Raw genomic sequence first — 24,935 nt, 5'->3', positions numbered from 1 at the left:
TGTCTTCACATCAGAAGAAAGGGGTTATTACATAAAAGCTTCTGTAGCCGGATTAGTCTTACAATAAGAATTTGAATATGACATTTTCGGTATAACTGTGTTTACTATAGGAACGTAGTGCAATTAACTGCTGGTGTCCTACTGACGGTGAGCAACATCTCGAAGACCAGGCACTATTATGCAACTGAAGGGCAATGTGCAAGCAAGGTAATCTAGAAACTAATACATTACATTTAAAATAGTATTTGCTTTCTTTACATATACCTGTGGCCCACAATATTCCATAGTTTTAAATCTGAGGCTGGGAATTAATACAATGGAAAAAGTACCCACCTGCTAATAGAGAACTACAAACCTGTTATGTGTGGTTGCTGTATTTGTCACGTTTCTTTCTCCTAATGATACATATGACCACTGTGCAGTACAGGTTTTATAGTTTGCTTTTAGCCGGTCGGTCAATGTTTGGATTTTTTCAGTCCGTTAGTTTTAGCTGAGATTGCAAGTTGCTCATTAAGCCAAGTGTTTTCTGGAAATGAAATGCTGTGCTAGCTCAATATCTGTATTATATAATGAGCTGTGATTTGAAATTAAATAAAAATAGGTGCCTGTAGCTAAGTGCACCTTTTTTGCTGCTCAAAATACTGATATTTAAGCTTTTTCTATGAATAGAACAAGATCATAATTTGAAATGCATTTATATTTTTTCCTAACGTTTACAATATGTTTGACTGAATGTGTAACCGGACCTTGGTCATGTTAAATGCCATTCAAATCATTACTGTGCAAAGAAAGAGGAATTTCAAAATATACAGGAGAGCATTAAAGTCCAATTTAATTACCATTTGCAAGGGGAACTCAGATGTTTGTCGTTTTCAGACAAGACCTGAAAGAATCCTTCCTTACGGTTTGTTTTTCTTTTTTTCGTGTATCATCAACAAAACTTTTCTCTTTTAAGTACAAACATAAAATGGTCTGGCGTTCATGGCAGAAAACATCCTTCTGAAATTAAATAGCCTCCCAGTGTCACAGGTTATGAGAGATATTTTATATCTTGCACTTTATCCGATAACCCAGATCTCAGCTCACTTCATCAAAATTCAATCTTTATTGGCTGTAAATGAAACGGTCAGAGTGCACAGCAGATAAATTCTCCGCACAGACACTTTTCCTGGAAAGAAATTTATCATGTTCAAAATGGATCAGAGTTGGGAAAAAATGGGGAGGTTGGGGGGTTGAAGCATAATTTGTCATAAATCTTAACAGTACACTCAAGGTGGATCAAAAATCATTTTGTCTTTTAACCAATATACAGTACAACAAATCATTATTCCATGGCACTAAACTATCTGTCTTTACTATAAAATGTCACTGTGGGTTCCAGACTGTGAACCACAGGCGGTCGTGATGTATGTGGTCTGGACTCAGGCGTTTTCCTCCGCAAAGTGTGAATACAGAGCTCAGCTTATAATTCACTGCTTTTATGGAGAAACATAATCATGAAAACATAGTGATGTTAATGGCAGCATGGTTAATATGATTCCCTAAAGCCATTTTTCTTAAAGGAGGAACATAATAAAAGTATTGTAACAAAAGTATCAACTTCTGATATTCATCAAAAAAATCCTATTCATCAACTTTTGATATTGTAACGTGTATTTCCTCACTGTCGATTTCTTGATCTGTAATTTCTACCTTGTTACCTCCGGGCCCCTGCTACATTTCACAAGTTTCAATGGCATTGCACGTGGAAGTCAAGCATAACAATATTGATGGGACACATTTTCTGCAGTCAAGCTCTGATTCAGTGCACTGCACCTGAAGTCCTTCTAGAAAATACACCTTTGATTTCCTGATTTACGGACCCATTTCCAACTCTTTCTCTGAGCTGTGTAGAAACCAGTGTTTGTATGAGTTCAGCTTTGAACACATTGAACTTGAACTTTGTAAAAGATAGGTACTTCAAACAAACACAATACCGATGAGGACGCTTCTCAAAATATACTCTAGCTGTTACAAATATTAATGTTTTTGTCTGTGTGTAGGAATTGTCAAAATGTCAGTAGCTATATGAAAAGGCCTTGAGCCGATCAATGGACTGTTTGCTATTTGTTGTTGCTAGATGCAATTATCCAGTTTCTTTTTTTAAACTTGTTTATTAAAATCTGATTCATTAAAAAGTATAAGGTCCAGAAACCAGTGAGTGTGACTATACCAGTATGCAATAAATGATCAGTGTACAGTAAGTACAGGTAGATGCTTATTGAGGATGTTGATATGTCGCTGTATTCCATTTAGTCTGTTATGTTTCTAGGTATTTATATTCATCCCAAAAAATATCTATTTTGCAACAGAGCCCTAAGGGTGTTGGGGATGGGGGTATGAAGCATACTTTGATGATAATTAAGGGGGACTTTAGGTAGGCTGCATTACATAACATTTATTGGATTTGACCACTTTTAGCATTCCACTTCCAGCAAGGGAGCTTGGGATCTTTATTAGCCACAGTGAGGAAAGGTATTATTTCTTAGCAAGGTATCTTACAGTTGTCACAAAACATGTATATTTCAAGAATCGTAGTACAACAAAAACAAGATTGCACAATCTACGACCTCGGATCTTATAAGAGCTTAACAGAGTTAGTACAGAATTCAGTGCATGATTGCGTTTAGGGACAGTTTTGGGGTTGGTCAAGTAAAAGCAGTAAACATGGCCCTAGTTGTTTCAGTGCTGTGTGTAGTGGAGTGAAAACAGGCTAATTTCAGAGCTTGGTTTAATTCCTACTTTTGTATTATTGTGCAGTTTTGATTCAATGGAATAAGTGAACTCTGTAGCCAAACGCTGCTGTTGTATTATGATAGCTTCCATTTTTCTCTACAAAAAGCCAGCAAAATCACTATCACAGTGCGCAGTATATCTTCCCTCCCTTATTTACCGTGTCTCTCAATTTGTGCATGCACATTATTTCAGTATTTCACATATTGGATCCTTTTAACCCAGAGGTCACTGCAATGCTCCAGTCTTCATTAGGGAGTGATGTAGTCAATAACACACTGCCTATAGCTGTGAGACTGCCATTTAGTTTAGAAGGAGGTTAGCATGGGTACAAAGTGAATGTCCTTCTGGAAAGGAGAATGCCGTTACCTGATTGGGATCTAGACGTTCACCACCAGGGAAATCGGGGCTCATTGTCATCAGTAACGCCTTGTACGTTCACTTCGCAGGGAAGTAGCCCTCCTTTTATTCTGCTCCGAGATGATTTCATGCACAGCTCGAGATGCACATTATCTTTTGATGGAACAGTTTGCGAGGGGCATTTTAATGTGACTTAACTAAGCAATGTAGTGAGGCATTGGACTTGTCATATCTGCGGTTGTCGTATTAATGAGACATCAAAGGACTAACTTGACACGTTAAATATGGAATGTTTCATGTGCTCTTGTTAGGCTAACTGACACTTAATGCACTTCAGTGGGTTTCCCCATCAAAGATTTATTGGTAGCTTGGAATCCCAACTTTATAGAAGTCCTCCTAGTCAGTTAGTTGCCCACAAAACCAGCAAAGCCTAGGGCCTGCACAACGTATACATGCATTCTGCGTGTGTGTGCGCGTGTGTGTGGGTGCGTGCATGCGTGTGTGTTTGTGTGTTTCAGAGGGGTACCTTTACAGTGTAACAAAGTGTACTCACCCAGCTGTAGAATGGTCACCCTAGAGAACATACTTTGAAAATTCAGTTTTAATTGAAGCATGAGAGGATTAGTTCAGTTTCCGTTCCATTAAATTGACTCACATTCCATTATAAATAAGCAATTATTGTGGGTGGCTAATGTTCAAGAGTACCTTGCATTAATTTATTTTAAATACCAGATCTGCTAATTTTATTCCATACTGAACAATGTAATTTACATTTGTATACTTCACAAACAAACACTCGAAGCTCTTTGTATACTTAAAACCAGTGTTCTTAATGAATGAAAATTACATTTAAAAGAAAACTGAAGACGCATTACAAGAAATAGGCTGTCAGCCTGTTTTGAAGGAGCTAAGTTGAGTATTATGTACTTGTGCATAACTGTAATACTATTTGCTGGTTTCAGCTGAAGCTCTTCAAGAAATCTTTGACACAAAGCTTTATATTTTTTATGTTTTTTTGTATTTTGAACAACTAGAGGAAACATTCTGCATGAACTTTATTTTCTGTCACTGAATTATGCATAGCTCATTCATTTTAATTCTGGTGTTAGTTTCAATACATGTATTTGAAGCTGATCATATATACATATATATATATATATATATATATAGTTTTTTTTTTTTTTTTTTTTCCCTCCCCATTTATTTTTAAATTGGGTACTTAATGAGACAACATCGAAAGTTTGCTGTGGGCTTCTGTCTCTCTCTGGATTATATTGTCATTATTGGAGATTTATTTTGGAAAGGGCTGTCAGCAGAATTCTGTCCATCTCTTTGTACAGCCTGTTGACTTTCTGTTCTGGAATAAGCCTGACTTCTTTGATTTGTATACATCATTTGTCACCTGCTCAATCCTCCATAAAATAGAGAGACAGACACATAAATGAAACAACTTTGCTATGTGATAAGATGACAGAATTTAGACTAACTATCTGATGTCAATCTTGTCCACAGTTCAGTAGCTTCATTAGTATTATATAAGGAGAGGGCTTAGTCTGATAAATCTGGATGGCTAACATAACGTCTCTGTTAGCCATCCAGAAAAAAATACTCAGTGTGTGAAATTATATAGAGCCCCTCTATACCCTATCTATTCTGCTCTGTCTAATGAATGCTTCTTGGCACAGGATTTTTCCAAAGGTGTGGAACCCACACCCAAAAAACTAATAATGATCTTAGTTGTCTGATCATTTTATTTCAGAATTGAGAGGTTTCGCTTCTTAATTTATCTCCATAATTCGCCCTCTCTCTCCATCTCATGCACACTGAAACACTGCATTATAGTTAATTCAAACTTTTCGGCTTCAGAAACAAACTCAGAAATTTCAGAGAGACCTTGCAGGAGCTGTATGCATAAAACATCAGTGTGTGCAGGTTTAACAGATGACTGCAGTGCACTTATTGGGAACTAATGCTTTACGAATCTGACCTGGAATGCCAATGAAGCGTCTCGTCTTTGGGAATACTAAGATGCTCGCTTTGGCCAGTGATTATTACAGATAACCTTCTTTTCATGAATTCAAACTGAAGGACATAGTTCTGTTTTGGTCTATAAACTTCAGCTGGGTGTGGCCTTGATGTAATAGATCTAATAAAAAATACAAAACATGATCATTTGTATTGAACAACCCTCAAATGTATTAGCCCTTTGTCAAATTAACTTAACTGTAATATCTTATTTTTATTTAAATATAATCATCAGTGTTTATTGATCTATTGCTGTCTGAAGGTCTCCATTCACCAAAGATATTTCCATTTGTTTATCTGTTGAGATCCATCCTATAACTTTTGTTCATATTTGATCTGTTGTTCTTGCAATATGTTGCATTGACAATTTAACATTTCCACTTTCAATCAGGTCACATACTTTTGTTGGTTCTTGGATCCATTTAGTTGTTTTTCTGTCTCTTCCTCTTATTCCAGGCATACATCTTTCCATGCTTATTTGTATTGTTTCCAGTTTCTGTATCGTTTTTGCTTTTAGTGACCAGGTTTCAGAACTTCAGAAGTTTCCTGAAGTGAGCACTGATAGTGTACATTGATCAATTACTTTTCTCTTCAGGACAATGGCTAGATTTCTATTCAATAGTGTGCCATTTCTTCCAAATGTACTCATTCTTTAGATTTGTTGCAGAAAATCTCCTTCTGTGTTGATTTGTTGTCTATGGCAGATATTAGTTTTGATTTCTTCAAGCATCTTTTGATCGACTTCTTCATTTTTCTTCATTTTAACAAATCTGTTGATCATGACTTTGGTTTTACTCAAGTTATTTTTTTTTAATTATTATAGTTTGGTGCTATTTAAGTATATATTTATTTATGTGTGTATATAAAACACAATAATACATCAAATTAACACCTTGTTTATGGGTGCACATGGTGACCCCTCTGTGAACAGCTTGGTAATGCACAAACCCAGTGGATTCTCTTCATATTCATACACAAGCCTTTTAAGAAACTCAAGCATGATGTAGCAGCCCTTCCAAAGGACGACAAAGAAAGAACACATCCTTAAACTCTGTTTGTATTTTATTCCTTTTCATTTCCTAGCAAGACCTTTGATTATCCTTGTAAGGGATTGTGTTTTTCTCTGTATCACTTGATATGGGAATCCTAATATCTTGACCTAGGTCATTAGTTGATGCTGTAACAAAACCATGTTTCACACATTGGCTTTAACCACTGCCCTCAGTTGTATTTTCTGACTGTACAGAGTTTAACAGGAGGTTTGATACAGATTAACACAAATCAAATTTACTTTAATTAATTTAATTAAGCAAAATAATACCCAAGGAATGAAGTCAGGCTTTAATTCAATAAAGCAAGTAGACACAGTCAAAGAGACATCTTATTGACTAAATGTCTCACACAGTATGATATCAATGTACTTAATTAACATGTTAATTATAAGAAAATTAGATTCTGTTTTTGTGAAAACCACAACAACAAAAATAGGGATTATTGACACATCTCTTTATAGTTTTTGTTCTTCATTTACGGTATGCATTTACTTTATTTTGTACAGGTGTTATTCATTGAACGTTTGAAAGAACTCAACCATCCAAAAATAATATGATTCTGAATTATGGCAATTTGCTTGGTAATGTTGCATCATTTTAACATTTTAAATTAAATATTTAGTTTTCTCATTTAATTTGTTTACTTTGAGACTAATGGATATTTTCTTGCTTGTACAAAGTATAGTAAATCTGTCTCACTGCATCAAATTTAATAGTGTTCTACACAGGTTAACTGTGGAGGACTAATTTTAACAATGCTATGCTTCTTATTTTTCCATTTCAAGCAATTAGTTTGTGTGTCTGGGGAAAGAAAGAAAGAACAAAAATAGTTTGAAGTGAAGCAAAAGCAAAATACAATTAGACTGAAATAACGCATCACAGACCAAAGGAAACATCACACAGATATCTATGTGTAACACACAAGTAAAGTGTTAGAACATATCTTACCGTCACTATGGTAGTATCCTGAGTAAGGTTTTATTTTTAAACTGACCCAGATGTTTTTAAATCGGACGTCATTATTATTTATTCCGGAGCAGTACGCCACATCAGTTATTCTGTCAATGATTAGTCGGGATCACAAGGAAATTAATGTTTAATGCAAAGGCTTTATGCAAATCGCACGTTGTTGCTAAGGATCTTTATTGCCTGGTTTCACAAGCAACTTTCAACTAATGAAGCCACAGTGGAAAAGGGCCATAAGAGAAATCTCCAAGCAGAAGACCTTCATCACATAGTCTGTGAGCTGCTTAGGAATTAATATCTGCAGGAATCAAGCTTGCTCTGCGAATAGGCAACTGGCCGCTGAGTTTTGCCAGAGCTGCCACTGCTCAACAGCCAGTTTGCCCCGGTTCCAACTGTTGGCCGCCATGTTTAATTTGATCATCCTAAAGCTTATTTTAGTGAACCTGAATATTGGCAATTTTCCATCCCAGTCACTTCACATTAGGACTTGCAATACACCATCAAAAAAAAAAAAAAAAGAACTAAGATGCTTGGAAAAACACTAAATAGATAAACCAATACATATCTTGCAGAGAAACACACAGAAGAAAAAAAATGAAATGTATATTTTTTTCCTGTGGTGCATTTTCATCCTTGATTTTCTATAGTTTATTTTTTTGTATCATAGGTTCCAACAGCCTATGGGAATAAAGACAGGATATAGAAGCAAATAACTCCTGGATTTGCAGTATTATTGTGCTTTGAAGTACTCTATTTTGCCTACACTTGTACAGATAGCCCTTCACAGGCTGTAGCTTTGATCTCTGTATCTGGAATTTACAGAAACATTAATAAATGCAGAGAAACTTGGTGTCTGGTAGTGTAGTTAGGATAATTAGCACTGCAGCTGCTTTTACTTGTGCCAGCTACAGTTGTAAACCACTTGATATCTAAGAGATGATTTGTGACTACATTTATTTAATTCATTTTGCACCTTTCCTTTTATATTTTGTTTATACTTGTAGTCAGATAGCAGAGAATTCCCTTTAAAAGCTTTTTTACATTTTTTTAATATTATTTAACATCCCATTTTAAAGTCTTCAGAGGAAGTTGGGGGTAGAAAAAAAAAACTGAAACCAGCTATAGTATTTATTTGATATACTTCTATCCCAATACAAAATAATACTGGAATGTCATTAACTTGTATTCTTCCAAACCTTTCAAAATCAATATTAACAGTTTCAAACACCTATTTTAAGACATTTTAATATTTTGTTTTGTCCTTGTGTTTTTACAAGATGACTTTAAGCATTCATTCAGCAACCTTCCCCTATACAAGCCAAATAACAAGTCATCTACCTTTGAAAGTGCTTGTCTGCAAGGGACCCCAGAGCAGAATGTTTATTTCCAAGGTCCATTTTAGTACCTTCAGCAATCAAGAACAACTCTTCCTCCAAGGCACACGTACAACCAACAGCTCCAGCCTCAGATTCATCCATCTAAAACATTTCACTTCCTTCAGCAAATTTCTTTCTTCCTTTCTTTCTTTAAAGCACCAGTGCAGAGTGACAACATATTAAATGAGTGAAAGGTTTTGGCTGCCAGTGTTTCTGCCCAGATTCAACATTAACCCCAGAGAGTAATTGAGTCAGTACTACTGGATGTTCATGGAGGGTCACAGGTCAATGTGTTCATTGTGGTAGAGTACTGCATCTCAGACACTATTAATTAATTAAAGTGAGTGAACAGAAGAAAAATCTACATCAAATCCATATTTGGTGTGACCACCCTTTGCCTTCAAAACAGCATCAGTTCTTCTAGGTACACTTGCACACAGTTTGTGAAGGAACTCGGCAGATAGGTTGGTCCAAACATCTTGGAGAACTAACCACAGTTCTTCTGTGGATTTGGGCAGCCTCAGTTGCTTCTCTCTCTTCATGTAATCCCAGACAGACTCAATGATGTTGAGATCAGGGCTCTGTGGGGGCCATACCATCACTTCCAGGACTCCTTGTTCTTCTTTACGCTGAAGATAATTCTTAATGACTGTCGCTGTATGTTTGGGGTCGTTGTCATGCTGCAGAATACATTTGGGGCCAATCAGATGCCTCCCTGATGGTACTGCATGATGGATAAGTATCTGCCTGTACATCTCAGCATTGAGGAGACCATTAATTCTGACCAAATCCCCAACTCCATGTGCAGAAATGCAGCCCCAAACTTGCAAGGAACCTCCACCATGCTTCACTGTTGCCTGCAGACACTCATTCGTGTACCGCTCTCCAGCCCTTCGGCGAACAAACTGCCTTCTGCTACAGCCACATATTTCAAATTTAGACTCATCAGCCCAGAGCACCTGCTGCCAATTTTCTGCACCCCAGTTCCTGTGTTTTCATGCATAGTTGAGTCGCTTGGCCTTGTTGCCAGGTTGGAGGTATGGCTTTTTGGCCGCAAGTCTTCCATGAAGGCCACTTCTGACCAGACTTCTCCGGACAGTAGATGGGTGTACCAGGGTCCCACTGTTTTCTGCCAATTCGGCTGGACATCTTCCGATTGAGAAGGGAAGGAAGCATGATGTGTCTGTCATCTGCTGCAGTAAGTTTCCTTGGCCGACCACTGCGTCTACTAAGTCGGCATCGGCGTCGTTAGACCCGGGCTTCCAGGGCTTAAGCCCCGGGTCTCTTAGTAATAGCCCCGGGTCTTTTGATCCAGTTCAGATTTTTTCCCATAATGGCATTTCTGCGCGATTATATTATACTGACGTGCGAAAACTTAATACAAAATCACCGTCAGCCTGGTTAAAACCTGAAGTCTAGCGACGCCCCTGGTCAACGGTCCTCATTGTTGCCCATTTCCTTGTGCTTCTTCAAAAGAGCTTGGACAGCACATCTGGAAACCCCTGTCTGCCTTGAAATGTCTGCCTGGGAGAGACTTGCTGATGCAGTATAACTACCTTGTGTCTTGTTGCTGTGCTCAGTCTTGCCATGGTGTATGACTTTTGACAGTAAACTGTCTTCAGTAACCTCACCTTGTTCGCTGAGTTTGGCTGTTCCTCACCCAGTTTTACTCCTCCTACACAGTTGTTTCTGTTTCAGTTCATGATTGTGTTTCAACCTACATATTGAATTGATGATCATTGGCACCTGCTTGGTATAATTGTTTAATCACACACCTGACTATATGCCTACAAAATCCCTGACTTTGTGCAAGTGTACCTAGAAGAACTGATGCTGTTTTGAAGGCAAAGGGTGGTCACACCAAATATGGATTTTATTTCAATTTTTCTTCTGTTCACTCACTTTGCATTAAGTTAATTGATAAATATAATCTATTAACGTCTATTTTTGAAAGCATTCTTACTTTACAGCATTTCACACCTGCCTAAAACTTTTGCACAGTACTATGTATATATAAAAGCACTTTCATCTGTAAGTAGGAACATCCACTTTATCATTAACTCTGTGCTGCACATCCATCATTTCCCACAGCTTGTCTTAATATGACCATTTTTAAGAACATCAGTTGTCAGGAACTGGCCAGTGTGTACCTTATGAATAACTGCCTTGTCAATGTTTTATTCATAATGCTTGTTTGCAAAAGTGCGCTTTCATTTCTGCCAAGATTTGACTTTGAGTTCTTAAAAGGACTTGCGTCCACCTGGAAATAAAAGAGTAATAATATAAGTCATGTATTATGCTTCTCATTTCATACCACCAGTTATGTTTGGAATGTCATACTCTAAATGCCGTTTTTAATGACTGGTAAAAATTAAAATGCGTCGGCTTCATTTGTCAATCTACAAAGCTGCATTCTTGGTTCATACTTCTGATTTGCCAACAATTAATAAATCTAATGCAAAAATCTAGTAATGGTGGATGTCTTGCACATATAGATGTAATAAACATATATATTTTTTCATTGGATAGAAATTGTGCAGCAGAACTCTTTTGAAGAACTTATCCTAAATACTTAATTTTAATCTTTTCATTGTTTGGAATGAAGGAAAGGGTTTTGTATCAAAAAAATAAATATCTTGTGAGTCACGACTGAAGATTTGGGATTTCATCTTGCTATGCTGCAACTTTTTACCATAGTGCTTTAAAGACATGCATTAACATATTTATAAATAGTTTAGGGTTGCACTTCAGAATGACAGGTTTTTAAAAGGGATTAGGGATGTTTTTAACAAAAGAGGATCAACATTATATTGGGCATTTCCTTCCAGGTTACCATGAGAATCACAAAGGTTAATATGCATGAGGAATGGCTGATAAGACCTGATTAATATATTCTTAACAATTAGAATCATCATTTTAATATCTGGATTAGGGATGAGATTAATAAACACTGGAGGGCATTGAGTTTGTGTTGATCCTGCTGTATTTGGACAACATAAATGAAGTACAGAGATAGTGTAGAAAATAATCACCAGGAAATGTAGCTGCAATCGGATCCATTCTGACTGGAAACATAAAAGAAAATGGCGAACTATAGTCTATAGTACTTTGAGATACGATGACCTTAATCTTAATACACGGGGTGAAATAAATAAAGATGCAACTCCTTTTCTATAATAGTACATGCTTTCATGGACTTCTCTTTTAAATAGTATTTCCTAACAACATGGTTTGATTAAAGTGTATTCAAACCTTAGAATTGTATACATTCTTGGAAGAGGGTTACAATCTTTAGGAATTGGTAATTATTTTCCTTTTCATTTAATGATTGATAGATTTTAAAAATGAAAAATGATTTTCATAAAACAAAATGAACGAAATGTTCAGAATTAATTGGCACACCTAGCTAAATACAAAAGATGGATTGTATGCAATTAAGCCTTGTGGAGCATTACATTTTTTAACTCAGCGAAACTTCATATGAGTTGATGCATTTGCCATTGTCATACAGTGAGGGAAAAAAGTATTTGATCCCCTGCTGATTTTGTACGTTTGCCCACTGACAAAGAAATTATCAATCTATAATTTTAATGGTAAGTGTATTTTAACAGTGAGAGACAGAATAACAACAAAAAAATCCAGAAAAACCCATTTCAGAAAAGTTATAAATTGATTTGCATGTTAATGAGGGAAATAAATATTTGGCCCCTTCGACTTAGTACTTGGTGGCAAAACCCTTATTGGCAATCACAGAGGTCAGACATTTCTTGTAGTTGGCCACCAGGTTTGCACACATCTCAGGAGGGATTTTGTCCCACTCCTCTTTGCAGATCCTCTCCAAGTCATTAAGGTTTCGAGGCTGACGTTTGGCAACTCGAACCTTCATCTCCGTCCACAGATTTTCTATGGGATTAAGGTCTGGAGACTGGCTAGGCCACTAAAGGACCTTAATGTGCTTCTTCTTGAGCCACTCCTTTGTTGCCTTGGCTGTGTGTTTTGAGTCATTGTCATGCTGGAATACACATCCACAACCCATTTTCAATGCCCTGCCTGAGGGAAGGAGGTTCTCACCCAAGATTTGATGGTACATGGCCCCGTCCATCGTCCCTTTGATGCGGTGCAGTTGTCCTGTCCCCTTAGCAGAAAAAACACCCCCAAAGCATAATGTTTCCACCTCCATGTTTGACGGTGGGGATGGTGTTCTTGGGGTCATTCCTCCTCCTCCAAACACGACGAGTTGAGTTGATGCCAAAGAGCTCGATTTTGGTCTCATCTAACCACAACACTTTCAACCAGTTCTCCTCTGAATCATTCTTGAGCAGGGGGACCTTGCGGTCGCTGCAGGATTTCAGTCCTTCACGGCGTAGTGCGTTACCAATTGTTTTCTTGGTGACTATGGTCCCAGCTGCCTTAAGATCATTAACAAGATCCTCCCGTGTAGTTCTGGGCTGATTCCTCACCGTTCTCATGATCATTGAAACTCCACGAGGTGAGATCTTGCATGGAGCTCCATGGAGGGAGACTGACAGTTATTTTGTGTTTCTTCCATTTGCGAATAATCGCACCAACTGTTGTCACCTTCTCACCAAGCTGCTTGGCGATGGTCTTGTAGCCCATTCCAGCCTTGTGTAGGTCTACAATCTTGTCCCTGACATCCTTGGACAGCTCTTTGGTCTTGGCCATGGAGGAGAGTTTGGAATCTGATTGATTGATTGCTTCTGTGGACAGGTGTCTTTTATACAGTTAATGAGCTGAGATTAGGAGCACTCCCTTTAAGAGAGTGCTCCTAATCTCAGCTCGTTACCTGTATAAAAGACACCTGGGAGCCAGAAATCTTGCTGATTGATAGGGGATCAAATACTTATTTCCCTTATTAACATGCAAATCAATGTATAACTTTTTTGAAATGCATTTTTCTGGATTTTTTTTGTTGTTATTCTGTCTCTCACTGTTAAAATACACCTACCATTAAAATTATAGATTGATCATTTCTTTGTCAGTGTGCAAACGTACAAAATCAGAAGGGGATCAAATACTTTTTTCGCTCACTGTATATTATGAGACAACCTGAAAGCACTTGACACTTGAGCTTAGATCCACTTTACAGAAATTCAAATCAAATGTTGTTAAAGGACCCAGTCAGAATGCTGAAATATTGTACATATTCTATTTCCAGCTTCCAATTTCACCTTGTTGTGCAGATTAATAAATGCAAATAATAGCAGAAAAATAAAAACATGTAGTATAAATGACAAGTTATGACATTGTGCACTTTACATGGCAATAAACACAACATTAAACTCAACAGCAGTGATATGAAACATTGCTTTATCGAAAGCATGAGTCAGTCTGTTAAGTACTATTGAACTTCCCAAAAGATTTCTGAGCTGATAAAATGTCTCTCGGAAACAGACGCACTTCAAAGCAGCAAGAATCACGCATCACTGCACAGTATGAAAAATGTAATTAAAAGCAACTTTTGCTTTTATATATATAGTGATAATGTGTGGTTAGACATGGCATCTGGGCTTCTAAAGGTGGGGCTCAGGAAACCGCAGGCAGGTTATGGAGTAATATTTATGCACATCTTTGGACTGTATCAATGATATATAGTAGTGAGAGACTTCCCCAGACTGCTTTGACCATTCCTCCATATTTCCTGGCAACCCTTCCAAAGAGCATTGCTGAAGTTCGGCAACCCTTTGCTGAGAGTGCTTTTTCTTTCCCTATGGTGATGGACGGCAACTGCATTTTACATCATTTTTATACCCCAGTGAAACAGGAAATTATGGGGGGGTGGCACAATACAGTTCAATAAGATTAAGATTAACTAGTAGAAAAAGTAGCATGTTAATGCAGATATATTTTTGTTGGCTTTTAATTTAAAATATATATAATACCAATATCATCATCATCAATCATCATCATCATCATCCTTAATCAGTTCACTGCAGGATGAAGGCCTCCTCAAAATGTTTGTTGGTTGTCTTCTTTTTTCATATCTTGGGATCCATTTAATAGCTTCTTCTGTCTGTGTTCGACCCATTGCCATTTTAGCATTTTCACTTCAACGATGTCATGGTTTCTTTTCTGTCTCTTCTTGTTATTCCTAGCCTACATCTTTTCCTGTTTCTGTGTCACACTTTCCTTTAGTGACCAGATTTCAGTCTGGTGAGCACTGGTAGTTAGCATTGATCAAATGCTCCTCAAGCAAATTAATAGAATTCCTTTCAATAGCATGCTGTTTCTTCCTAATGCACTCCATCCAGTTTTTACTCTTCTTTGGATTTCTTCTATATGATCTCCAACTATGTTGATTTGCTGTCCAAGATAAACATATTTTGATTTCTTCAAGCATATTTTGATCTCCTTAAATTGCCTTAGTTTAAAAAAAGTAGCTGAACATGATTTTGGTTTTGCTCAATGTCATTTTGAGTCCAGTTTTCTTACTTACATCTGAGAGTTCTTGAATGTGAAGCTGCAGGTCTTCAGGTGTTTTTGCAAAAATGACAGTCATCAGCAAATTGCAGGTTGTACAAGTAAGCTACATTTTTCTTGATTCCTTTTTCTTCCCAGTCCAAAATCTTGAACATTTCAAGTGTTGCCGTGAAGAGTTTTGGAGAGATTACATCTCCTTGATGTACTCCTTTGCAGATCTTCATCTTGTCAGTGTCTTGGTGGCAGTCAGACTGATGATGTGGTATTGTTATAGATGTATTTAAAAAGATGTGTGTGTTTCCTCAATGTGTTAATTTCTTAGAGCTCTGATGACTGAGTTTGTATATATGGGATCAAATGCTTTCTTGTAATTGAGGCCAGGCACAGTGGAAACCTCATGTTCTCTGCATCTTTCTTGAATATGAGAACTTTCTTGTTTGGGTGAAGTCCAGGATTCTTTTAAGGTGACATGTTAACCCCTTTGTAAATACTTTGTGTACAATGGGAAGTAGACTACAGAACCTATAGTTCTTCAGATCTTCTTGGTCTGCTTTCCTCTGATGGAAGATAACGGTTGTGGTGTTCCAGTTATTTCTTCAAATAAAGCACATAAGTGCATATCTACTTTCTATTCCATTGTGAAGTAGAATTGACTTGCAGAGCTTCCGAGATCCCAGAGAAAAGGCATAATTGTAGGCCTGCATTGTTGTCAGTTGACGTGACTTTGACATGGTGTCCACTCTTTCTAAGGGTCATTGGAGTTATGTCAACTTTCCTGAAGTTTTTAACTGCCTTTGAAAATTGCTTGTTTTTACATTTCAAGTTCCCTCTCCCCAGGAAACTTGGCTTAAGTCATCATCCTTATCAATGGAGCAAGCAAACTTAATTTCTGTGGAATTCATTAATACCTCATGCTACAGCTCCAACACTTCTCCCTAGTTAACCAAACCAGAGGGGGGCAGAAATAACTTTATTGATCTGACAGTCCTCCCACTAGCAGCATAGAAATGAAGAAAAAGAAACAAAACATAGATTTGGAGCTCATTACAAACGCACTTGATTGACACAGTTTACTCGGGCCTGAGGCAGTGCTTTTGTGCTTTGCTCCAAAGTCTCTCCTTCATGTGCTGCTATCAAAGGGCCCAGTTGATGCGAAAAGGCCGGCACGTCCAGGGAACGCCTGTGCTGTTCACCGCTACATGGCTTACTCTAATGATTCTGTTCTCAGCAGTGTCTGCTCTCTGATCTCTTTTGTCAGTTGACACTAAAGGAAAGAATGTTTAAAATCTTTTTTTTTTCCTTTTATACCCCCCCTTAAGGAAAAAAGGGGTAAAGGGTTGTAATAATACAGATGTGAAATGCAAAAAAACACACACATACACAGATAATCACTTCAGTGTACATCTTATCCTGCTGGGTATGATAAGGCATTGTAATACCCTCTTATGGCTTTATTGATATCAGTATGCTGTGTACTTAAGATGCCTCATCACTACTTATTTAACTTTCCTAGCTGTTTCCAGAAAAAAAACCTGCCACAGGCTTTCCAAGATTTCTTTGTCATCGCTGAAATCATGCTGAGATTATATGTGTTATATACAACCTTAGGCTGTATGCCTTTCTTTGTGGATCTATTTCTGTTTCTAACACAAAGTAGAAAATAGAAAGCATGGCTATGTAATTTGATTTGTCTGTGAAAGTACTTAATTGTTCATTTTGCTCAAACAGTATTTGTAATATTAATTGGTATATTGAAGCTGTGGATTGAACTCTAATAATACAATTAGAATGGAAACCACTTTGCTAAAGTACAAACTCATCTTTCTAATTCCTAAAGGTTTAATATAGACATTCGTATTCAATGGCCACAGCACTGTTTTTGTGTGTAACAAAATCTGGAGCTCATATTACATCAAAAACAAAGAAAACACGCATTGCAAATTTCACTTTCTGTAAAACAGGGCAGGTTCTTGTCTCTTTCTGTTCTTTAAAATTATTTAGCTGTTTATTTATCTTAAACCTTCCTTTACAAATGAATACCTAGTTCTTTAGTGACGAAGCTGATGGCAATGCATCTGCTGTTATTTTAAGAAGAATTATTCCCTCATGATTTTTCATGCATGATAAGAGAAACATCAGTAAATATATCACTGTCGTCAGTCTTGTTTATATTGTCTGGAGAGAAGGGGAATCAAAGATCCATACGTTTTTCAAACAATGTGAACAGAGCTGCATTTCTGTCAAGACAGATACAAGGCAGACAGGAAAGAGAGAGCCCTCATTTGAATAATTTATTATTTTTGATAGAGTATGTGTCCTGAAATAGAAATGAGGACATATCGTTCCTTTAAGTGTTCATGAAAGATTTGATGTCAAAAAGAAAAGGAAAAAAAGAGCAGTGGGACACAAGACATATGTTGTAGTAATAGCTGCCTGCAATTTTTATGTGTGCGGGTTTTACAACAAGGATAGACTGAATACTATCGAGTTTACAGCTGACCAAAACAAGTGATTCTTCTGTGTGTTGCTCTAGTAAAACAATTGTCTGTCTCATCCTCTTCTCTAGTGTGTAAACTTAATAGTGCTGCATTTACACACTATTTTATAATCTTTCCATTAATCATGGGCTAATTCATTTTTATAAAGCGAGTTATCAATTTTGTATGTTTTGATATTTACTGAGATCAAAACAAAATGTAATAGTAGATGAATTTAAATGGCATTTTCCATCAATGACACTGGAATATAATGGAATCGTATCGTGCCTGAACACGGCTCCAACAATCAAGATATCGTGTCAATACCTCATCACACGCAAGGGCATTCTATGAAGGGCACTTTGAATTGGCCGGCCTTCTCCTTTAAGTTGTATTTGTTGTTAGAATAACTAAAAGATTCTGTGAAGGCTCTCCTCTCTAATTGTATGCTGTATTTTATATTGTTTATTATGTTTCATAATGTTTCATAATTTGTAATGTATTTTGTTCTGGGCTGAATGAGAAAAAAAGGTACCATGTTTAAATCTGATTAAAATGGAGTGATGGGTCAGTGCCAGCACAACCAAGTATCACCGAAGACACATATCCAACAAAGACAGTTTTTTTTAGTTAATGCTCTTTGAATACTAATATAGTTTGATTTATCACCTGCCATTTGTTCCATGTCGATTACAATGTGTTGAAATTGAAACCTTTCTTTAGTATTAACTATGATTTTAGAATGTTATGATCTGAATCACTTTTTTAATCTAAAAAAACTGACTATAGGCATAGTTATATTTTGGTGCTGTTGTATAAGTGGAAGGGCAACATGGCAAAACAAGATAAGCCCCAAAACAAGATTGTTGCGGATAAGCCTTCGTTATGAGGTGATATCTCCGACAGTCAGAACTTTAGGTCATGCACTACAATAAGTAATCTTTCACATAGAAAGATGAAAGGTGCTGAACATGAAAGTAAATCGTATCTTCAAAGGTTGTTGTTTTGTGCCAAGAGTCTTAACTCCCTGTACCTGGCCGTTCGATTTTTGTTCTGAGCCATGACTGAGCTTTCTCCTTTTATATTAGCTGGAGCTTTGCGTGTCACCCTCTGAAAAGAACACATTTGGTTCCTCCACATATAGGTAATGCCAACACGGAAGTCATACTATACAGGCAAGGCTACAGCTGAAGAAGCATCCTTATGAACTCAAGATGCACAAATGAAAAGTCAAAACCCAGAAAGAGCCAGGCAAGAGGGGACAGGACATCTCTTGCAAATGCAGTGCTTTGACATGCTCATCTCTACATGGTTACCGCATATAACAGGACACACTTTCCTCCTCTCCTCTGAATGGTATCTGAGCTCAAGTTCTAGGAAGAGGTTAGGTTTTGGGATGGGGACAACTAGCTGCAGAATGAATTTTAATATGTCTTGCAAGAAATGTATGGCAAGCATTGACTGAATTTGGTCACCATGCCACAACGTTAGGATTTGGGATTTGCTATAGTGTAGTAGGAAACCCCTGGAATGAAATGGAAGGAAATGCAGAGACCCATTTCTCACCTTTCGGTTGCCCTCCAGCCAAGGATTGGAGCAGTCGTTATGGGGCAAGGGTGGGCCTACCCCCTATTAAGTGCATTTATTCGATCTGTAATACACTGTACATGTTTCTTTGAAGTGTGAGAGAGAACCCCAATCTGCAGATATTAATTCACACAGATTGACCCTCCACTCAACCCCTTACTGAAATTGATTGCCTTTCTTCTCCGCTATCAATGTAAGCATGAAATATTGCCCATTTGTGTTGGTTAGAAACATAAATTGATATGATAGCGTTCTTTGTTTTAAATTAACCTTGATGTTCTCAATATGTCCTGCAAACCATATTCCTTCATGGGTCAGATCCCCCTAGCTGAATGTCTGAATGACAGCCAATTTATTCCAGGTTGAAATATAGAGTGACATTTTTTTTGCAGCCTGGTTCAATCCAGTTTGGATTTAGACATAGGTGGAACTGCAAACAATCATTGCATTTGTTCAGATGATGGATGGGGAAGGCCTGGGATACTCATTCTAACAAAACCATTCCTATACTTTGTATAACATTACATTTGTGTAGAGAGTTATACATTTCAGGGCATACAGAATTTACTATGCGTTTTGGCAAAGCAATTATTGAGTGTAATGGGAAGCAGGTTAAATTAATAAAGATCTCGACAGTGTCATTTAGTCTGTACTGTTACAGTTTCAGTATGGATATATTAGTGGAGGCCTGCTTGGGATGTGTCAGATAATGACCTGGATTATCCTCGGTCCCAAAAGTGAGCAACTGGTTGAATCTTTTATACCAATATTACCTTGAAAGATGTCCATTCACTTTTTCCATGTGCGCGGAGTTCCTTTGTGCTCTTGTTCAGGATACAGGCTACCCTCAGCTGCTCTGACTTTATTCCTTCTGAAACTTTTTTTTATATATATTTTATTTTTTATGAACTGCTGTGTTCCAGCATCTTTGACATAGAGTGCATGTTGGAGCTGGTTTGGGGGGACTCATCTTTTCAAAAATTCACATCTGGGTTTGAATCTAGGATGGAAGTCAGGATCAGCCTCTTCTCTTATGAACTTCTAGGCTGGCTATATTCACAAACCTACATATATGTTTTATGTATTAAACACCTGATATAGCCATAAAGACCAATTCAGGGGACTGGCATGTTCTTTACTTTACCCCTCCATGCGTTTTGAAGGTAACACTTTAGCTTTAGGGGTTGCAGATGTCACGTTATGAACAAATGTATTGACACAGAATCATACGTGTATAAATTGTGAACATGGGAACAATGTACAACCTGTTAATAATATGCAGTTAATCAGTCAATACCTGGTTAATTACATTCTATCAATACTCCAACTTATAAAGCATTTATATGTGTAATTTGAAGACTAATTTGCAGGTTTATTGTTTTAAATTATAAATCATAACGCACCTACATTATATTTGTTCATGCGATTAATGAGTTAATAGAGACTTTGCTCATAGCATCAAAGTGGCTTCCTTTAACGTCGGCCCATAATTCATCCCAGACATCCCTATTAGTTATTTATGGGCATATTTGCCAAGGGAGCAGGTCATCTCCTGTCTTCAACTTATACATTCTTTACAAACAAAAAGCAAATCAATAGTTGATTTGGTCTGCTTGGCGTGTTCTTTTGATTTCCTTTCATTCTCCTGAGGTTTTATTAATTATTAAATGCATAAGTAATTGGGTGAATAAATAAGTAAAGACTGAACACCAAAAGATAGTTTAAGGCAATTCATTTACCATAATATTTTAAACGTGTTCGTGTTCAGGCCAGTTTTCCAAAACAGCTTCTCTTTTGCTCGAAGGGATGCAGTTTGTGATTGAGAAGGGTTCCTCACTTCCTCTTAAAACCCTTTTACCTTCTCAAATGTGCTCTGTATTGACTTACGAGCTCCCGTTTTTGTAATAAGCTTTCCAATCCCAATAGTAAAGTTGATTTCTACTTTTTTTTCTAAATCACATCCTGTATTCCATGTGGTATTTTATATAGACCGTTTCTGCAAAAATGTATATCTAAGGAAACGGGGGGAGGATGAGGGGCAATAGAAATATGCAACAAGAAGAGATGCATTGGTACATTAAACAGAGTAAAAGAGCTTTTGAAGAAATACAGCTGCCAGTGGACATTTGTATCAGTCTGTGGCTGCTTAAATCAAATATTGAAACCCACACGACTGCCTGGAGGATTGAAGGCAGATCAGTAACTCCAGTCCGGGTGTCTGGTGTGATTCTTTTTCATCATACTACTAATCGCTGGATGTTTCCAGGTTATTGAGCTCTGGAGGAATGAGTTCATTTCAAACGCGTTTTATGGCTTCACCTGGCTCTTTATCAGCAGGGGTCACTGTTTCAGAATTATATAAATAAACTCAATTGATTTCTTTTTTTCTTTCTCCGCCTCCCTCACCCCTGGGAATAAGGGTGGCAATCTTGTGCCCCCTGGTGAGCATCAGCCTAGATCGACAACTGGAATCAGCACAGCCCTCTGTTTCTAACGCCCCCCACACTATGCGCCGTATGTGTCACTGTAGCTTCCAGGTTTCAACAGTGCCCTACTCTGATCAGAGGAGCTGCATTCCTCATCCGAGCTGCAGTCATAGCTTAGTGTGAACTTAATAATGATAATAATTATAATAATGAAGATGATGATACTTTAATAACTCAAAGCACTTAGCATTTTCATCAGGGGAAGTGCTTATATAAACAGCAAGCTGATGTAATTATTTATTGAATGTGTTTGCGCAACCTTCTCATCACTTAAACACATGAAGCCAGTCATATAGTTAACATTTTTTTAACATGAAGAAAAAAAAGATGTATATATACTACACTATGTTGTGTTTACTAACTGTAAACTATAACTGTCCTCAGTGGCTGCACCATATTGAGAATTCAGTGGTCAACCCTTTGTTGCAATACTTGGCTGAATAAATGTGGATGTTCTTTGGGAAAACCAGTGTTTGACACATTAGTTGGACCACTGTGCATCTGATCCAGTTTTGCATAGCTTAATAGAAAAGCGTTTTGCCTTGTCACACCTCTGAAAGATTTGAATTCGGGTCTCTAACCATGCTATTTTTATCTTCTTGTGTTTAAATGTATTTTTGTATGATTCTTTTCATGAGTTTCTTTGACTTTGTTCTCTTTATCTCTTTCTAGTGCACTTTGATGATTGCGCAGGGAATGAAAATGTGAAGTTCGATGTTTCTCACCCAGACTTCACAGTGGATGAAGATGGATCGCTGGTCCCAGTTCGAGACGTCACAGACATTGAGACAGTTCTGTTCATCCACGGCAGGAGTGCCCATTCAGATGACATGGCAGAGGTCAAAATATTTGGGGCTCCAAAGAGACGTCCTCAGACTCTGAAGGTAGATTTCTTATTAGAAATATTTTTCTTTCAATTTCTGCGCCCTTAATTTGATGAGGTCTTCCTTATTTCATATTATTGAATATATTACCTTCTTTTTTAATTCCAGTCATTGCAATGTGCATTTTGTTTCGCAGTTTAAGTAGTGACTGGTGAAACGCAAGTCTGAGCCTTTCATATTCTGAATTTGCCAGTAATTCTGTTTACAGCAATAAAATGAAACAGATTGCTGGCTGCTGACTTCATGAGAGCAAAATCCTTCAAATCTGATGGTTGTGTACAGACTGCATCTCTGCACATCTGGTATTGGGCTGCCCAGATGTAGCTCTGTTTGCGAACTGCTGGTTTTTAACGAGGATTTAGAGGTTTATTAAATACATTTTCACTGCCACAATTTTGCTATCATGAAAGGATTTTCAGAGTTGGTACGGGAAAGAAAAGCTAGTTTCAAACTGTCTGAAATTTTGAATCTGAGGAATAACACAGTTTCAACTGCTACCATAAGTGCCTATGATGAGTCATTTGTTGGTGATTATTATTTAGTATAATGTCTACCTAAAATACAGTTTTATTTCTCGATCTCCTGAATTGTTCAGTTCAGTCAACAGTAGATGTATTGTATCAGTACAGCTGCTGAGTTGGTGGAAGTAAATAGGTTCAAGGAAAGGTGATTAAGTCTAGGACTAGCAGGATTTCAGTTAAGTGAGTTGTGCCAGGTGGATCCAGTTGGAGCCAGTTAGGTGTGAATTGGGGGCAGGTACACAAAAGGGTACTTAAAGCTGCTGCTGTTGAGCTGTGCTGTTTTTCGGTGACAAAAAAAGTCACAGTTGACAAGGGAACAAACCAAGAGCCCCCCCCCAAAATAAATAAATAAATAAAATAAATAACTTGCAAAAATAAGAAGCATGTGGCCACTACAGTATCAGGTTTGCAGAATGATTGCCTTCCTGGATGAACTCATCCAAGAAGATTTAATCTGTGAATGTTGTTGGCATGTTGAAATCCTAGAGATCAAGGTTCATGATCTTGAGGCTCAGCTTGTTGATCTGCACTGTATTAGGGATATAGAAGAATTGGTCAATCAGCCCATGAGAGAGATGGTTTGCACGCCAAAACCTAGTGGAGTTTGATACCTTAGAGCAGGAAAGTGGACAGAACTGCTGGGTTACAGTAGGTCATAACCGCAGAATAAGGCGCGCACAACCCCTAGAGACACCCCAAGAGCTAGAAATGCCCTACAGGTTCTAACTGCTGGACACCGAGTTGGACAGTGATGGCTCAGAGGGTGATGGGAGGGCAGTTCCCAGAAGAGGGAGGCAGTTATAGTAGGAGACTCAATTCTTAGAGGCATAGATCATGCAGTGTGCCCTAGTGATAAGGAGACCGGCATGGTATCTTGCCTGCCTGGTGCTCAGGTTGCAGATCTCCCTAAACTAGTAGACGGGCCAAAGCCAAAGCCGTGGGGAATCCACTGGTCATGGTCCACATTGGACCAATGACATTGGAAAAGGTAGGGCAGAGGTTCAACAAGACAAATTTAAAGAGTTAGGAAAGAAACTAAAAAACAGAACCTCCATGGTAGGTTTCTCTGAAATACTTCTGGTACCACGTGCCAGGCCTGGGAGACAGGCAGAGATTAGAAAGTTTAACGTGGTTGAAATCTTGGTGTAGGGAAGAGGGTTTTAGGTTTATGGAGCAATGGTCTTTCTTCTGGGATAGATGGGACCTGTACAAACCAGACGGTCTACATCTAAACAGAAGGGGAGCTAATGCATTGGGAGAGCATATGTGCAGAGTAATTGAGAATCTATTAAACTAGGGACCAGGGTGGCAGAGAGCTCTGACAATGGGAGATCTTCCACTAAGGAAAGAGAACCAAGGGAAACTGCTAGTAGGAAAGCCCTGAAGTGTTTGTATCTCAATGCCATGAGTATAAGGAAGACCTAGACCTAGAAGCCACAGTGCTGGCGTGTGACTATGATGTTGTAGGAGTGACAGGAACATGGCTTACAGAAAATGATGGGGATGAATACAATTTGACAGTGTACACACAGTTTAGGAGGGACAGGCAAAATCGAAGAGGTGGTGGGGTAGCATTATATGTCAGAAATGACATTGAGGCAGATGAATTTACAACCCCAATTCTGAAAAAGTTGAGACAGTATGGAAAATGCAAAAATAACAAACAAAGAGTCATTTGAAAATTCAATTAACCCTGTACAATATTGAAAACACATTATTAACATGTTATTTGATGTTTTACTTTGTGAATTTAATTTATTTTTGAAAATATACACTCATTTCAAATCTGATGACTGCAACACACTCCACAGTTGGGACAGTTGACTGTTTACCACTGTGTAATATCACCTTTTCTATTAATAAGACTTATTAAGCGTTTGGGCACAGAAGACACCAGTTGGTTAAGTTTAGCAAGTGGAATTTTCCCCCATTCATCCATTATCCTTTTTATCAGCTGCGCAACTATACAGGGCCTTCGTTGCCTTATTTTG

General features: G+C 37.7%; 1 protein-coding gene across 1 annotated transcript in view; it reads left to right on the top strand.

The window, feature by feature from the left end:
• Positions 1–24,935, top strand: part of cdh13 (cadherin 13, H-cadherin (heart)) — a 424,551-nt gene that overhangs the window by 122,296 nt on the left and 277,320 nt on the right. Inside the window, exon 3 of the mRNA XM_066713996.1 lies at positions 22,212–22,423. Coding sequence (XP_066570093.1) covers positions 22,212–22,423 — 212 coding nt within the window. The remainder of the gene's footprint in view (positions 1–22,211; positions 22,424–24,935) is intronic.

The sequence above is a fragment of the Amia ocellicauda genome, chromosome 9 (assembly GCF_036373705.1).
Source record: "Amia ocellicauda isolate fAmiCal2 chromosome 9, fAmiCal2.hap1, whole genome shotgun sequence".
NCBI classification, from domain to species: domain Eukaryota; kingdom Metazoa; phylum Chordata; class Actinopteri; order Amiiformes; family Amiidae; genus Amia; species Amia ocellicauda.
This window is presented reverse-complemented; position numbering and strand designations above follow the sequence as displayed.